This window comes from Neoarius graeffei, chromosome 3 (assembly GCF_027579695.1).
Source record: "Neoarius graeffei isolate fNeoGra1 chromosome 3, fNeoGra1.pri, whole genome shotgun sequence".
NCBI classification, from domain to species: Eukaryota; Metazoa; Chordata; class Actinopteri; order Siluriformes; family Ariidae; genus Neoarius; species Neoarius graeffei.
In genome coordinates this window covers 3,259,410-3,276,125 of record NC_083571.1, presented here as the reverse complement: position 1 = coordinate 3,276,125, position 16,716 = coordinate 3,259,410, and the positions used below count along the sequence as shown (strand labels likewise).

Genomic DNA, 16,716 nt, shown 5'->3' with positions numbered 1-16,716 from the left:
CGACAAGAGCGGCAATGGACAGGCCACCCACTGTGAGGTTGACCATGACATCACCTCTGCAACAAGCTCGAACAGCTCATCGAAGGTTTTGGGGTCATCCAGCAGCCCCATTTTGACCAACCAAATAGGCACACTGGCAGCAGGAGCAACCTCTGGAGGACCCCTGAGTGGACCAGACTCCAAAATCACCTGCTGGTCCTCTGCCTGGGCCTTGAGCACGATGAGGTCTTGGTGCTGAAGGTCATTGGCGAGTGTCTAGAGGAGCTCCCTGACTGGTTCAGACTCCATGGAGGCATTTGTTCTTCACTGCTGGGTTTTGGCACCAGTGTAACAGCTCTTTATGCTGGAGCAATGAGGAACTGGGAGACGGGTGTGACAGTTCAAGGTTAACAGCTCAACGACTCCTAGCCACTCACAGCTGACGCTCGACCACACCCTCGCTACCACAGGGATGTTGCACAAAGTATTAAATGCAGGGGTTACAAGAATATTGATGTTTTTGTTGAGAATAATTATTTCTTGATGAATAATGTTTTTCTCTGAATAAATTCATTTCAATTAAAAGGTTGTATTTCTCTCATTTTTTCAGTGTCAGATGAAGCTATTTCACCAAAATGTGTATTTTTTTAAACTAATTTTTACAAGCAGTGCCAATAATCAGGGAAAGCACTGCATTTTAAAAAATGAAATGAAGTTGACCAGACAAAACAAAAATATTTTGAGTTCTTACTGTCTGCTGTGAAATCCAAGTTAAAGTACATTGAGAAAGCACTGCTTTCTTTTTTATTTATTTGCATTTTCCCTACCATCCCAACTTTTTCTGATTTGGCATTGTAGATTGCTGCAATTCTTTGAAGTCAGAATTAAGGAATGAATGAATGAATGAATGAATGAATAAAAATCACCCTTACACCTTCACAGTTGGTACAAAATGCAGCTGTTAGACTTGTATCTAATACTAGAAGATTAGATCACATCAGCTCCATTTTAGACTCCACTGGTTACCACCAAGTTCTAGAATTGATTTTAAGGTTTTACTGATGACTTTTAAATGCACTTCAATGGTTTAGCTCCCAGATACACACCTCTATGAGCCAGCACACAGCCTCAGATCCTCAAGCAGGGCTCTACTTGCTGTTCCCTAGTCCTGCCTCATGACTAAAGGTGACCGAGATTTTGCAGTCAGGACCCCTCAGCTATGGAACGCCTTGCCTCAGAATCTGAGACTTGAAGGATCAGTGACATCTTTTCAATCACTTTTAATACAACTCTTTAAGAAAGTGTTTTATTAAATTACAGCACAGTTTTATTTCCAGAATGTCTTACCCATCTTATTATTACTGTTGCTGTCCTGCATTTCCATTTCATTATAATTGAGTTTGTTTTAATGCTTGTAAAGCACTTAGTTTTGAAAAGTGCTTGATTATATTTTTTATAATCATAAAGCCTTGGAAGCTGAACAAATGGCAATGTATAGAAATATAACATACCAATAATCTACATAAGCTCCTGTCCATAGACTCAGCCAAAGTTGTGTGTGACAGCACGTTATTTAAAAAAAAAAGTAAATATGAAATTATTGAAGATACAGACTGTTTGAATAAATTTTTCAGTTAATTTCAATCATTTACTTTCACATTCCTAGCATTTGGCAGACACCCTTATCCAGAGCAATGTATGGACGTGCTCTGCAATCTCTATAAAAACACATCCTTATGCTAGATCACTAGGTCAAAAGTCACCCTGAAGCAAATTTGGTTTCAGACTTTTAAATTGCTCTTTGCAAAATCACAAAATTCAATAGCTGTTCAATTTCAGATGGAATGGTACAAATTCAGAATAGCAACATAGAACATGTGAAATCTATATTGCCTTTATTAAAATTCAAATTGCAAAATGGCATGAGCCCAACTTCATAAGTCTATCCTGTGTGAATGACCTGATGTGCTTTCAGAGTACTCAGTCGAGTAAAACTCTTCCCACACTGTGAGCAGTGATACGGCTTCTCTCCTGTGTGAATGACCTGGTGTGTCTGGAGATCACTTTGTTGAATAAAACTCTTCCCACAATCTGAACAGTGATATGGCTTCTCTCCTGTGTGAACGCGTTGGTGTCGTTGGAGATTACTGTGTTGTGCAAAACTCTTCCCACAATCTGAGCAGCGATATGGCTTTTCACCTGTGTGAACGCGCAAGTGGATTTGGAGATCACCCTGTCGAACAAAACTCTTCACACACTGTGAGCAGTGATACGACTTCTCGCCTGTGTGAACAAGTTGGTGTCGTTGGAGATTACTGGGATGGGCGAAACTCTTCCCACACTGTGAGCAGTGATACGGCCTCTCTCCTGTATGAATGCGCTGGTGTGTCTGGAGATCACTCTGTCGAACAAAACTATTCCCACACTGTGAGCAGTGATACGGCCTCTCTCCTGTGTGAATGCGCTGATGTGTCTGGAGATGACTCTGTTGCTTAAAACTCTTCCCACACTCTGAGCAGTGGTATGGCTTTTCTCCATTATGAATACGCTGATGTTGATGGAGACTACCATGTTGAGTGAAACTCTTCCCACACTGTGAGCAGCGATACGGCCTCTCTCCTGTGTGACTGCGCAGGTGTATTTGGAGATCACCCTGTCGAACAAAACTCTTCCCACACTGTGAGCAGTGGTGTGGTTTGTCTCCTGTGTGAATGTGCTGGTGTCTGAGATTCTTCTGATCAGTAAAACTCTTCCCACATTGCAAGCACTGATAAACTTCCTTGTGCATTCGCAGAGAACCAGAGATTGTTTGCTGAATGCTGGAGTTTCTTGCCAGAATAAGATTCTGATTAATCATCTCTCCTGATTTTATCAGTCTCTCATATTCTTCAGAGTGGCACCTTGTGATGTGTTTGCAGAGGTAAATTTGAGATGTATAGGAAAGGGAACACCAGAAGCAGGAGAAGACTTGTAACTGGGCATCATCTTTTTCTGGAGAAGAAAATAAAAGGTATTACAATATCATTGAGTAACGGAGGGGGATTGAGTCTTTAAGCACTCTGATCAAAAGATTCTCCAAGATCAAACAGCCATCACAAAAGCAGGCCCTTAGGGTTCTGTGGGATCCCAGGAAGAATAGATTTCCCTTCCCCCAGGGGACTGCTAGTGCTAATTCAATAAGCAGATGGCCTATGGCCCTGTTCACACTTGGCATTAACATGCATCCTAGAAAAACGGATCATAAGTGGACAGCACTAAGTACAGGTGTGAACAGGGAAGACACAGTGCAATCTGATCACTCAAACTACATTCAGAAATGTTCTGGGACACATTTAGGCACACGATATTTGTAGGGTGAACGTGCCTCGATGCATCCTGGACAACAACAAAGGAGCCAGGAAGTAATCATTATGATACAGTTTGGAATTCACACTGAACAGTAGAGCTCATCACAATTAGGATAAGGGATGAAAGCAACACTATGAATGTTGGTCTACCATAGATTAGACCCGTTTGTCCAGAACATCCAATAGATGCTGGAACAGATCAAGATCTGGGGAATTTGGAAGCCAAATCAGCACCTTTAATGCTTTACTATGCTCCTCAAACCATTCATCTTCTATACCACTTATCCATTGCAGGTAACTGGTGAGCTGAAACCAATCCCAGCTGACATTCAGGGAGAAGCAGGGAACACCCCAGACAGGTTACCAGTCTCCCGCAAAGTTAACAAAGCAAGTTAGCCAGCCATTCACATGCACATCTATGGTCAATTTACAGTCGCTAGTGGACCAAATAGACTGTGGGAGCAATGTGAAAGCACCCAGAGAGAACCCATGCAGGTACAAGGAGAAAATGCAAACCCCACACAGAAAGGCCCTAATCAACAAGCACGTTCAAACACAGAACCCGTTTGTTGTGAGGCAACAGTGCCAACCATGGCACCACTGTGCCACCTTTCCTCAAACCATTCCTGAGCAATTTTTGCAGTGTGGCAGGGCAAAATATCCTGCTAAAAGAAGCCACTGCCATTAAGGAATACCATTGCCAGAATGGGTATATTTGGTCTGCAACGATATTTAGGTTGGTAGGTACATGTCAAAGTAACACCCACATGAATGCCTGGACCCACAGTTTCCCAGGAGAACATGGGGCATCCTCACGCTCACACACAAAAGCTGGCTTGCCTTCTACCCATAGTGTATCCCAGTGCCGTCTCTTCCCCATGTAAGTAACATGAACCAGGCTGTCCACATGATGGAAAAGAAAATGTAATTTATCAGACCAGAATACCTTCTTCCACTACTCCATGGTCTGGTTCTGATGCTCATGTATGTGCCCATTGTAGGAGTTTTCGGCAGTGGGCAAGGTCAGCATGGGCACTCTGGCTGGTATGCAGCCCCATCCACTGTGTGTTCTGACTCCTTTCTCCCATCGTCTGCATTAAATTTATCAATATGTGCTACTGTAGTTCTTCCATGGGATCAGACCAGACAGGCTAGCCTTCACCTCCAGGTAAATGGGCTGTGGGCACCCTTGACCCTGTCGCTAGTTCACCGGTTATCCTTCCTTGGACCAATTGTGGGTGGTGCTAACCACTGTATACCATGAAATCTCCACAAGACCTGCTGGTTTGGAGATGCTGCAACCCAGTCATCTAGCCATCACAATTTGGCCCTTGTTACTCAAATCCTTATTCTTGCCCATTTTTCCTGCTTCCAGCACATCAACTTTGAAAATCACTTGACACACCTTGACAGGTGCCACTGTCACAAGACAATTAAATGTTATTCACTTCATGTGTCAGCAGTTTTAATTGGTATGGATGACTGGTGTATGTACGTACGACTGAAATCACTGTATGTGTAGCATGGGCACATCACTATTATCTAGCCTCTTGCTTACAACGTCATGGTAATTACAGCTAAGAACAGTGTGTGGTGTTTCCAAAATTATGTGAAATTGGAGCGTGGAATAAATCAGATAGTCTGGCAGTCTGTGTGCTGAACATACGGTGCAGAGGTTCAAGCAGATATGACACCAGACAGTGCAACAACCAAAAACATTCAACTCACCTCTTCCTAGATGTTTTCTTTATAATGAGATGTATAGAAATAGATTGCATAGAATGAGTGCTACAGTGTCAGTCATACTTAACCCAAGACTTTTGTTGTACAGATGTAATCATCTTGAGACTCCTCCTCTTTTACATGTTTGCTCTGAAATCCTCCCTGTTGGTTAACATTTTCCACAGAGTCTGATGTTCCTCCACCTGAAATTCCACCAATTACATTTAAATAATTTCACCTCAAGTAAATCTCTGGAGAACATTGGGGGAATGGGGGAACAAATGTAGCCTTATAAAATTTACGAGGTACAATCTGGACCAGAATAGACCCTGTTGTCTTACAGAGATAATGTTCATCTTCAGGTTCTTCCTTTTTTATACATTTCAGTTCATCCACAGGTGTGGCATGTCCCACTGGGCCTGGCGTTGCTCCACCTGAAATTTCATCAACTTAAATTAAAAAAATATACAACACAGAGGAGTACATGTCAGTGATATGAGGGTGATGTGCTGTACCATGACCGTGACCAGGATAAGCCGTTACTGAAAGTTAGTGACAATGGGCTGTATTATGCCTTTTTAACTTACAGACATAACCATCATCTTCAGGTTCATCCTTTACATGTTTCTGTTGGTCCATAGGGCTGATGTGTCCCTCAGAGTCTGATGTCCCTCCACTGAAATTTGTACACACTTCTGTTTGAACACTCCTACAAAGCTGACCAATGAATCATAATTAATTAACAAAGAAAGTCAACCCTAGCTTCTCAGCATACTGTCTGAGGAGTCAATGATAACTTTGGTTTGCTTGGTTAGCAGGATCGCATGCAAGCTACCAGGAACATAAAATTATTAACAGAACAACCATCACAAAGCCAGGAAAATACGTTAATTAATAGGCGTGTAACAATATATTGTGCAATGATCATCCATAGTACCTATTTATGATGATTCAAATTGTGGAAATAAAAAATGAACCACGATTATTATTAGGCGGTTTAACCTCACGGCACGATGGTGTAGTGGTTAGCACGGTCGCCTCACAGCAAGAAGGTTCCGGGTTCGAACCCAGCGGCCGGTGAGGGCCTTTCTGTGTGGAGTTTGCATGTTCTCCCCGTGTCTGCATGGGTTTCCTCCGGGTGCTCCGGTTTCCCCCACAATCCAAAGACATGCAGTTAGGTTAACGTGGGGCGGCCTTGGGCTGAGGTGCCCTTTCCTAGCCATAATTGCACTGCTTAGACAGCAGATGGTGTCATAAACAACAGAGGTTATGCACGTGACGTCACAGTAGGCAGAAGTCAGTGTGGTTACACTGAGAGGCAGAGTTAGTGTTCAGCCTGAAAGCTGCAAAAACTCAAAAAAAAACAAAACCCCAGATCTAAAATGGGAAAGCGTGGCAGTGCGATTCACTGTACAAATGGATTCAACAAGAAATCAGAGTGCTCTCTTTACAGACTGCTAAAATCGAAAGAAAAAAAAAAAGTCAACCAAATGGAGCTAGCCGTTTTATTTTTAAGCCTGACTATAGACCCCTTCACAGTAAACATCATTCATACGTAAGCGGAAATTGCGCGCGCAGCCTGGACCCAAAAAAGACTCACCGATGCCTAGTTGTTGTGTTGTCGGGTGTCAGAATCGTAGCAGTGATGGGGTTAAAATGTACAGAATTCCAGCAGGATCTCACCCATTCCAAAAAAAAATTACCGACATCTATGACTACAAGCCATCAAACGTGTAGACTGGGATGAAAGCACCATCAAAAATGCGCGGGTTTGCAGCGCCCACTTCATCACAGGTAAGATCAGGCTATTTATTAAATCTTTCTTTTTTTATTCTTTCTAGTCTTCGTTTATTAATGTAGCAAAATACTTTGGTAACGTTTGTCTGATTAGCTGGGTCATAGTTACACAATGTAATGAATATTGTTAGCATGTTAACTTAGCTTTGCATGCAATTTTGTTTGTAGGAGAGGTCTCGCTTGACTCAAGCAGTCCAGATTTTGTGCCGTCATTATTTGTGTCTGCCGAAAATCACAATTTTAAATCAAGGATGGAAAGGTAAAATTGTGTGCCCTCACTCTAAATGCCAACTTACGCTGACTGCTCTAACCTAGCTCCCGCCCCGTTCAGTTTCATTTCTGCTCTCTGCCTCTCGCTTTTTACGCAGCTCTGATTTCTCTTAGCTGCACTCTTTACACTATCATTCCTTTCATGCCATCACCTCCTGCAAATTGCTGTTTAGTGTTGGTATTTGCTGTTGTAGCTAAAGCCACATTGCCGTCACATCACTGGCATAATTTGATTAAAACAAAATGAATATGAATGTCCCATTGTTAATCAAGTTGTACATGCCCGCACATAACATAATCATATGCGTCTAAAGACTTGTAGGCACGAAGTTTTTCGTGGGTGTACACTGAAGTCTTGTCAATAAGGTACGAGTATATATCTGGTCATTGTATACCAGGGAACTTACTAACATCGTCTGTCCACTCTTTAATTAAATACGGATCCGGTAGGCGATGTCCACTTGTTAACTTATTTATGTAGCATTCTCGATCTTGTAATGACAATTGTTTTGCATAATCTGACAGCTCATAATGCCGGTCTATGGGCAGCGCCATTGTTTCTGGGTCCAGGCTGCGCACGCATCCTGGCAACGGTCGGTTTGTTTACAAACATGCAAAGGGGTCTATAGGGGCCTTTCACATATCATCGTAACTGTGAATTTGTTTATGCAGCCACATTGCCAGGCAAGCTGTTTTTGACAATGACTGGCACAAGTGTATGCGAGTGACTGTCAGCCCAATTCAGTAAATATCTACAGATAAACTTGTAAAAGTTCCATCTAAAAGAAAAATGCCAGAGACCTGTAGTGCTTTTGGATGTAATAACAGACGTGGAGATAAGCCTGGTTTAACTTCCCACTACTTCCCGGCGAACTCGGAAAGACAAGAAAAATGGCGAGCTGCAGTTAAACTGGAAGACAAAAAACATTCCTGTGTGTGTGTGGAGAAAACTTTATAATCAGATTAGTATGAAAGCTCTGTGCAATGTTAAAATGTAGATCTGGATGGGGGCGTCGTGGCTCAGGTGGATAAGGCGCCATACCATAAATCCGGGGACCCGGGTTCGATTCCGACCTGAGGTCATTTCCCGATCCCTCCCCATCTCTCTCTCCCGCTCATTTCCTGTCTCTACACGGTCCTATCCAATAAAGGTGAAAAAAGCCCCAAAAAAATCTTAAAAAAAAAAAATGTAGATCTGGATGTGGGCTTTGGACACAATATATTTTATTAGACCTAATGCTTGGTGAGACTAATAGCATGTTAGTTAGGTACTGATAATGTAGACTCGGCTAAACACCATAAAATGGTGTTAGATCTCAGCCCTGGCTTGTTTATTACTATTAGAAGCCTATGTTTGAGCTTACCTTTGTCATTATAAAAGGTATTTATCAGGAATTTCCCATAACATTCTGGCATGCATGAAACCTGCCTCAAAATATTGGTAGGCATCTCCACCTTCGTATGCCTCTAGCATCTCCGGCATATTTAGAAATCCCAAAGACCAAACTGTTCAGGACATCATAAGAGGCTTTTCCACTCCCAACGCGGCTGAGTTGGGCTGAGTCGAGCTGAGTGGGGCTGTTGGGGTTGCATTTCGACTACAACCGCGCTGAACCGTGCTGGCCGGAAGTGGGTGGACACATTGGGTGGAGTTAGCGAAAGTGGGTGGACGTCACGTGATGTCGTTAGGCGGCGCAAACAGTGACATCAGTGACCTTTTAAGCGGTAGTCTCACGACCCGGATAGTAAACAATAAACATGGAGGACATGGAGTCGTTAGTGTTGCTGGTCTTAGTGCTGCTCAGCCACAACACAGAGAAACGTCTGTGTCTCCATGATGGACTACTGGCTGGCCTTTCCTCGCTTGGGTTGGTCTTCCATCTTCTAGTTTTCTGATCATCATCATCTTTGTCGTAATTCTTCTTCTTCCGGGTTTACGGTGTTTACAGATCCCAGCGTGCTCGCGGGGCGTGTGTGGGCATGTGAGGACACTCCTCCTCACCAATCAGTGCACAGGGGAGTGCCTCCTCACGCCCCTAGCCCCACTCGGCTCGGATGGGCTCACTTCAGCCCCACTCCAAAACCGTGCGAGTTTTGGGTGCTGAGTAGGGCTGAAGTGAGCTCAGTCGTGCTGCTCTGAGGTAGTCGAAATGCAAGCCGTGTTGGGCTGAAGTGAGCTGAAAAAGGGTAGTGGAAAAGGCCCAATAGTGTCTCAAATCTGGTAGCTAGTTTGCCGTACACTTTTCAAGTGGAATAAATACATTTGTGCGTAAAGTAAGAAGAAGCCTTGATTTGTGTCACATGTACACTCAAGCACAGCAAAATTCCTCCTCTGCATTTAAACGCATCTGAAGCGGTGAACATGCGCGCGCGCACACCCGGCATGCAGGGGACAGAATAAATAATAAATACGTTTATGGGTAAATTATATGGATCTATGATGCTCGCATGTTTCAGCTTTTGGATGTAAAGCGATCTGCTGGTATAATCTAAATTCTGAATTTTTTCAGAGAGATTATACTGACAGCAGTCATCTCGATTTTCATTATGAACTGTCCCAACTGTGTCTTTTTTTTTGGTCTGGCAATATAGCAGACACTGCGTGAAAAACAAAAATCTATGACGTTGGTGAAAGGCCCCTATAGACCTCTTGCAGTCACGTGACCGGAATGTAAACAGCCGCCATCTTGTCGGTCAACAATACCGCTGAATACTGCTGCACTCGTGTACAAAATGGATCAATTTCAACCGACGGACAACACGGCTCATTTTTCTAATGAACAGATAACTAGATATATGTCTAAAATAAACGACCTACAGATTAGTGCCCTTATCGATTACCGGACGTAGTTTTCACGACCGTGTCAGTGGATATGGAACTGCTAGAGGTGGAATACCCAGACGTGTATAATTACCTCATTAACTTTCCCTCGCTGTTCAGTGGTGAAGCACTGCGTGCTTATAAATCTCTGGACAGTTATCTTTACAGAAATTCAGGATTTGTCAGCGACTCAGATGTGGCATCTTGTAAACAAGAAAATAACAATCCTCATTGGACGGGTAAGTCACTTAAGTATTGAGTACTAGTACTGATACTAGATATATCAGTAGTGTCTAGTATAGCACTGACCAGCCGATTATAGAATAGAATAAGGTAATTCCAGCTGTAATTCCAAATCGTCCATCTTGTTTACCATGGATCTGGTGTTGGAGAGGTAGAGGCTTGGCAGTGGAGATTTGAGTGGCTGTTTTCTGAGCTTAGTCAACAGGCCAGCTCTGCCTGCAGCCTCGCTTTTGCTTCTGCTCCCGACGCCGCCTCCTTCACCTGCCAGACCCGATAACAATTCACGGAGACCCCGCTGGTCTCGCTATCTCGTCCGGAATGTTGTGCATGCGATGGAAATCGCTACAAACCATCATTTTCTGCTGGAAACCAATGTCCAGTAAGTCCATACGATTGTAGTGGATATTGAAGTCCGGTACAGACAAACACCACGCAAAAATACACACAAAAAACAAAAAACTTGCACAGGTAGGGAGAGCTTGTAGTCGCAGCATCCCCATCATGAGCCACCATATCCACTATTATGGTTGAATATTTTATATTATCAGTTAGATCAAGTATCAGTAGTCTATCACTATTACTGTATATATGGTATACCTGATAGCAGCAATCCATTTTGCACGCCTGTCAGGGTCCCGTGGCAGCCTACTGTCAAGTGTATGTGAGCATCATGGGTTTCCCACACTTGAAAGGGAAGGACTCGGACACATTATTCCACTCGTCTTATGTTTTATTGATTTTCAGTGGCGTTGACGTTGTAGTAGAATTGTATATGGTAGGGTTTTCCAGAAGAAAAGGTAGAAGTAGAACCAGAAGTAGAAGGCGGAAATATGGCGTTTGACCGACAAGATGGCGTCTGTTTACAATCTGGATCGGCTGTGACGTCACATGCAAGTGGTCCATCGCCTCCACTAAAGTTCATAAATGGCTAAATGGAATATTTCAGTCAATAGACTATTAGATTTTACTCCAACCTTTACAAATGTTTTCAAATAATTGTTGGTTATTAAAAAACAAAAGTATTTTAATAGGAACATTTAAGTAATTAAAGAGGAGGAAAATATACTGTGATGACCTGGCGACTGTGATGACCTGGCGACTTGTCCAGGGTGTACCCCGCCTTTCGCCCGTAGTCAGCTGGGATAGGCTCCAGCTTGCCTGCGACCCTGTAGAAGGATAAAGCGGCTAGAGATAATGAGATGAGAATGAGAAAATATACTGCCTGGCCAAAAACCAAGTCTCCATTTGGATTTAAATATACAAATAATTAAGCCTTTGATTGTATCATTACTACAGTCATCTCATCTCATTATCTGTAGCCACTTTATCCTGTTCTACAGGGTCGCAGGCAAGCTGGAGCCTATCCCAGCTGACTACGGGCGAAAGGCGGGGTTCACCCTGGACAAGTCGCCAGGTCATCACAGGGCTGACACATAGACACAGACAACCATTCACACCTACGCTCAATTTAGAGTCACCAGTTACCCTAACCTGCATGTCTTTGGACTGTGGGGGAAACCGGAGCACCCGGAGGAAACCCACGCGGACACGGGGAGAACATGCAAACTCCACACAGAAAGGCCCTCGCCGGCCACGGGGCTCGAACCCGGACCTTCTTGCTTACTACAGTCATTAACATGATAAAACACTTTAAGTTGAATAACGTTTAAAATAAATAAATAAATAAATAAATAAACTGGAATTCCAACACAAGCACTCCTCATTTTACTTAATGAGGTACCAATTAGGTGATCACCTGAACCCGATCTTATTTAACGAGGAAAAATATAAAAACCAATGCTGTGGTCATCACTATCCTCTTGCAATAGGACCAGTTTGAATGGCAAAAACATTGCTAGTAGTACTTTAAATTTAATCAGAATACAAAAAGTCAGAGTTCAGTGTCTTCCATATCACTTATATTCGTCAAACTTTTTATGAAGAGAAATATGCTGCTTTTAATAAGAAGTCAAAAACATCATTTTTGGCCACCCCAAACCCTAGATTTTACTGTTTTGTTTTTTTTTTTAGCTCAGATTTCTTTCTAAAGGGAATCAGCCTCCTAGCCCTGAATTCCAATAATCAACTGTTCAAAGCTTTCAAAATCAAACAGATCAGACAATTCCCCACACACACACCTGTCTAACTGTTACCTGTGAGGCAGCAGGAGCAGGGCTGTGTGGAGGTTCTCTCAGAGAGCATGGGCCCACCTCCGCCGAGTCCATTAGAAGGTTTGGGCTTAAAAGTCGGGATTCTAGAAAAGGAGCACAAATAAGTATTAAAGAAAGAATGATCAATCAATCAGATCAATCTACTGATGTACACTAATACACTTCAAACAATTGATTAAGACTTCATGTAAACAGTAACGGAAAAGGCAGCTTAAATAAGCGCTGAAATGAGGAACTTTAAAACGATTTAAAAAGTTGAGCTTTTTGTTTTCAACATTTCTGGTTTTATGTTGGCTTTAAGGCCGAAGGCTATCGTGTTATAAAATCATGTGGAACATCAACTGTTTTGGCCCGTGGACTTAAGCCAGCACTCAGCTTACTTTTCTGATATTTATATGTGTAGATGTGTTAAACGATTTGGAAAATGCCACCTTTTGTTTGAACCCACCCATTTTTCAAGTGATCATGTGACTGATGGGTAATTCTTATTGCCCACATATGTCCTGTTAGACTGAGTGTTAAAACATTAAAGCTCAAAGGCAACGGTTTTAATTTTATGCACATTTGAAACTTTATATGTTAAAAAATCCTCTGTAATTTTCTTCTGGTCCCAAGAAGTATTGTTAATAAGTAATAATTAAAATAAGTTAGCACAGATCGCGGCGAATTTCTATTTTCGTGACCACTTGGCGCGTGAAATCATTTAAGACAAACAAACCGCTTGAGTTGAGTCCACTTCCGTTTACTTACACTGCCGTTCAGCTTGAGTGCAGACGTGCGTTCAGGAATTTCCAAAGAAAAAAACCCATGCCTTATTGTTGTGCAGTGAACTGTAACAACGGAACTGGTTCAGGAAGAAGTTTTTACCTTTTTCCGAGAGAGGAGACGAGGCAGAGAAAGTGGATTGGCTTTTTCCAAAAGAGGAGAAGAGGCGGAGACAGGGGATTGTGCGCAGGAAGCCAGAGGGTTGGTTTTTTTTTCTGGAAGAGGAGACGAGGCGGAGAGAGTGGGTTGTGTGCGTGAAACAAAATCAAGCAGTCAAAGAAGAAACGGACCAGCAACGCTCAAGCAAAAAGGAGAAGATTGGAGGTAAACATTTTTACTTTTGCTTGCAATTGACAAGTCAAGAATCCTGAGGGATCCTGTACAATCATTGTGGAAATGAGACAAAGGGATATTTCCTCGCTTAGAGTCGGCTATAAATAGTATAATGCCGCGGATGGCAGGCTAATGTGGCCTACCGGCGCGCTGTCCAGTAATCGTTCCCTATATCCACTAGGGAGGCGGTTTAATTATTCTTCAAAAGGGCTCTTATTTAGTATTACGACGAAAGTAGGAATTTATCATAACTACCAGGATAAATCATTTGGGTGCAAGTCTTGTTGAGGTCCAGGGTCACCGCGATCAGAGTCGGCCGAGTCGCTGTCTGATTCCGAGGCCGCACGGTCAAACCAATGAGCCACATTCACCGATTGCTTCACAACGGCCATAGGTTCATACATATATGGTTTCACCTCTCGATATTCAATTTGGAGGAGTTCCTACTTCAAAATCGCTATCAGACATTCTACACAACTTCTCATGACCAAAGTCCGTACACATGTGCTCGGTTTGCAGGTAAACACAAAACTGCTCCCGGTCTGTTTGGCTTAAATGACGTCATGACGACGGTCCCCTGGCGGTGAAAGTGCGCATAAGTGAGATGTAAACAAACCTTCGGAAATTGGGCAAAACAGTATATTTTAACCGTTTTATTCAATTTTAGGGTGCAAATTAGAAACCAGGAAGATTGAATTCACTTTTTGGGTCGTTCTTCTAGACAATAAAGTTGATATTCTACATTTCACCTCCGACCCTTGCCTATGACCTTTAATAGCTCTGAATGACTTCTCTTGGTTTGAGGCCAAAGTTTTGCCTGTGATGCATGTATTTGTTGTTAAAAAGATAAACCAACATGAAGACCAGAGAGTTGTCTTTGGGAGAAAACCAAGCCATTTTGAAGCTGAGAAAAGATGGAAAATTTAAAATTTGGAATGTCCTGAAAGAATCCACTGGTATGCCCAACAACCAGACAAAATACAGGTCAGGAAACAAAAGCAGTTGAGGAAATGAGAGATTTGTGAAGAAAAACTAATAAATAACAGTCAGTGACATCAACAACTTCCACAGGGCAAGGGTGAAAGCAACACAAAACACCATTCAAAAAAAAAAAAAAAAAAAAAAAAAAAAAAGACTTTGAGAGCAGAAATATAGAAGCCATACCCCAAAATGCAAACCACTAATCAGCTGTAAGAATCAGAAGGCCTGTTTGGAAATTGCAAAGAAATACAGAGATAAGCCACAAAAGTACTGCAACCAAGGTTAACCTCTCCCAAAATGACAGAAAGCTAAGAGTGTGGAGAAAGAAGAGATCTGTTCATGATCACACGGGCAGCGTTTTCGGGAGAAACAATCAGAACTTCCTTCTTATCTGCATTAAACTGTAAGGAAATTTTGCACTGTCCAGTCCCTGATAGGGTGCATGCAGTCGGATGGATCACTCATGCACCACAGTGATCCCGACCATAGCAAAGGTAGTTGCAGACCCATCAACACATCCCGCAGATAAGATGATCTGTTGGGGTTGCACCAGAGTCAGTCAGTAACCGAATCTCCTACCCCAACACCAGGGTAGATCAACATGGGCCTTATGCTCGCAAGGACATAATTCTAGAGGTTGACAGCAAGGACTTGCTTCCAGAGACATCAGGATTTAACTTGGGAGCTAACTCAAGTTCCTCGCTTCCTCAACCTCATAGAAACACCCCTTTATTTAAAGCCTCGAGATCTCAGAAATGAATGCAGCTATAAGCCTGAAATTTTGCACACGAATTAGTGGGAATAGTGACATCATTTTCTGAAGGAACTGAGCAAATTTGAGGTGGTTAGTCCCAAGGCCTTTGGTGATTGCACATGGCTTGACCCTTAAATGTCACCTGATTAGTTCTGTAATTTTATGCAATCTAGTTTTATAAAAAGACTTTATGTAGGTGTTCATAAATCTAGATCCTTGAATAAACCAATGCCAAGTTAAATTTCAGTTACAAAGTTTTCATTTACCACAAAAACGCAGAAACAACATAGCTTTATTCTGCTTTGAGTTTAAATAAATTGAAACATGGTCTTCTGTACATTAAAATTGTATATTTATACATTCTTATTCCCATACATGGAGAAATGTTGAATAAGTTCCTCTTCCTTTAATCACATTGAGTGATTGTTAATTATTTAAATGCAACACACAGATGCATTTGAAGCCCAACTCAATCAGTAAAAACAAACAAAGAAAAACCCACCACTCAGACATTTAAACCACATCAACACTGAGCATGTGCTTTATTATATTCTGTAATAATGTTGGATGCATGTGTTCACCATTAGCTCTTTTCTCACAGGATGAATACGCCACTGGATCATTCTCTCTGTATTTAGACTTTGAAGGGAGGAGAGAGCCACTATCTGTTAACTAAACAGCTTTAACTTAACTTACCTCAGGTTTTAGTAGAACGCAGTAAACATCATCACAGAGAAAGACAAGAACAAGCTTTTGTTTTAAAATCCATCCAATCAGACTGTCAAATACATTTAGGACTAGTTTAAGGTAAAGATCATCATCTCAGTGAGAAACCACAGTTCATCCAGCACAGGAACACAAAAAATATCCTGTAGCTCATCTTCTTCTGTTATGAGATTACAGAGGAATTCATCTTCACAGCGCCACCTGCTGGAGCACAAGTGCATCTCCAGATAGCAAGACAACATTGTACCTCACCAACATTTTCTATTACGCAGTACATCAATGCTTCTCATACTTTGTATCGACCAAATATGTATATGAGCAATACAGGAATTCATGATTCATAATGAACAATACATGATTCAAGATGACTTACAAAAACACATGATGATAAATAATGCATAATGCAGAACGAACAATACATGATGATTCACAGGGCTCGAAATTGATATATTTTTTCACCAGCCAGCCGGACTAGTTACCTTCCAAAGTAACTCGCCAAACAGAAAATCAACTAGCCAAAATTTGTTCATGTATGAATTTTACTTCAGTCAAAAATAACACAAAAGAGAGTAGTTACCATTGTTCATGATTAATGTAAATTTATTTCAAGACCCAAGTATTTTGATCCTGGTTTTTTTTTTGCACACTTTACAAACTGGCATTTGCTGTTCCACGTCCTCCTCACAATATCCAAAAAAATGCTGGATGACTGACCCCTTACAAGTTCTTTTAGGAACCAATTCGTCCGCTTCTATTTTTAATTTGTCGCTGAAATTGATAGAGCTTACACGGTAGCCTATGCAACAC

At 42.0% G+C, this 16,716-nt stretch overlaps 2 protein-coding genes across 2 annotated transcripts in view; both read right to left on the bottom strand.

Moving 5' to 3' along the window:
- Positions 1–16,057, bottom strand: part of LOC132882484 (zinc finger protein 850-like) — a 122,916-nt gene extending 106,859 nt beyond the window's left edge. Inside the window, exons 1-6 of the mRNA XM_060915600.1 lie at positions 15,880–16,057; positions 13,218–13,330; positions 12,333–12,433; positions 5,636–5,765; positions 5,390–5,482; positions 5,138–5,251 (exon numbers count right to left, since the gene is read on the bottom strand). Coding sequence (XP_060771583.1) covers positions 5,138–5,251; positions 5,390–5,482; positions 5,636–5,765; positions 12,333–12,404 — 409 coding nt within the window. The 5' untranslated portion in view covers positions 12,405–12,433; positions 13,218–13,330; positions 15,880–16,057. The remainder of the gene's footprint in view (positions 1–5,137; positions 5,252–5,389; positions 5,483–5,635; positions 5,766–12,332; positions 12,434–13,217; positions 13,331–15,879) is intronic.
- Positions 894–5,199, bottom strand: LOC132883080 (zinc finger protein 239-like). The gene has a single exon (XM_060916267.1). The coding sequence runs from the start codon at positions 2,834–2,836 to the stop codon at positions 1,922–1,924; it is 915 nt and encodes a 304-aa protein (XP_060772250.1). The 5' UTR covers positions 2,837–5,199; the 3' UTR covers positions 894–1,921.
- Positions 16,058–16,716: the final 659 nt, after the last annotated feature.

Bases quoted from the DNA above. Each gene is read 5' to 3' on its own strand.
- LOC132883080 (XM_060916267.1), bottom strand. From the start codon at position 2,836: ATGATTAATCAGAATCTTATTCTGGCAAGAAACTCCAGCATTCAGCAA.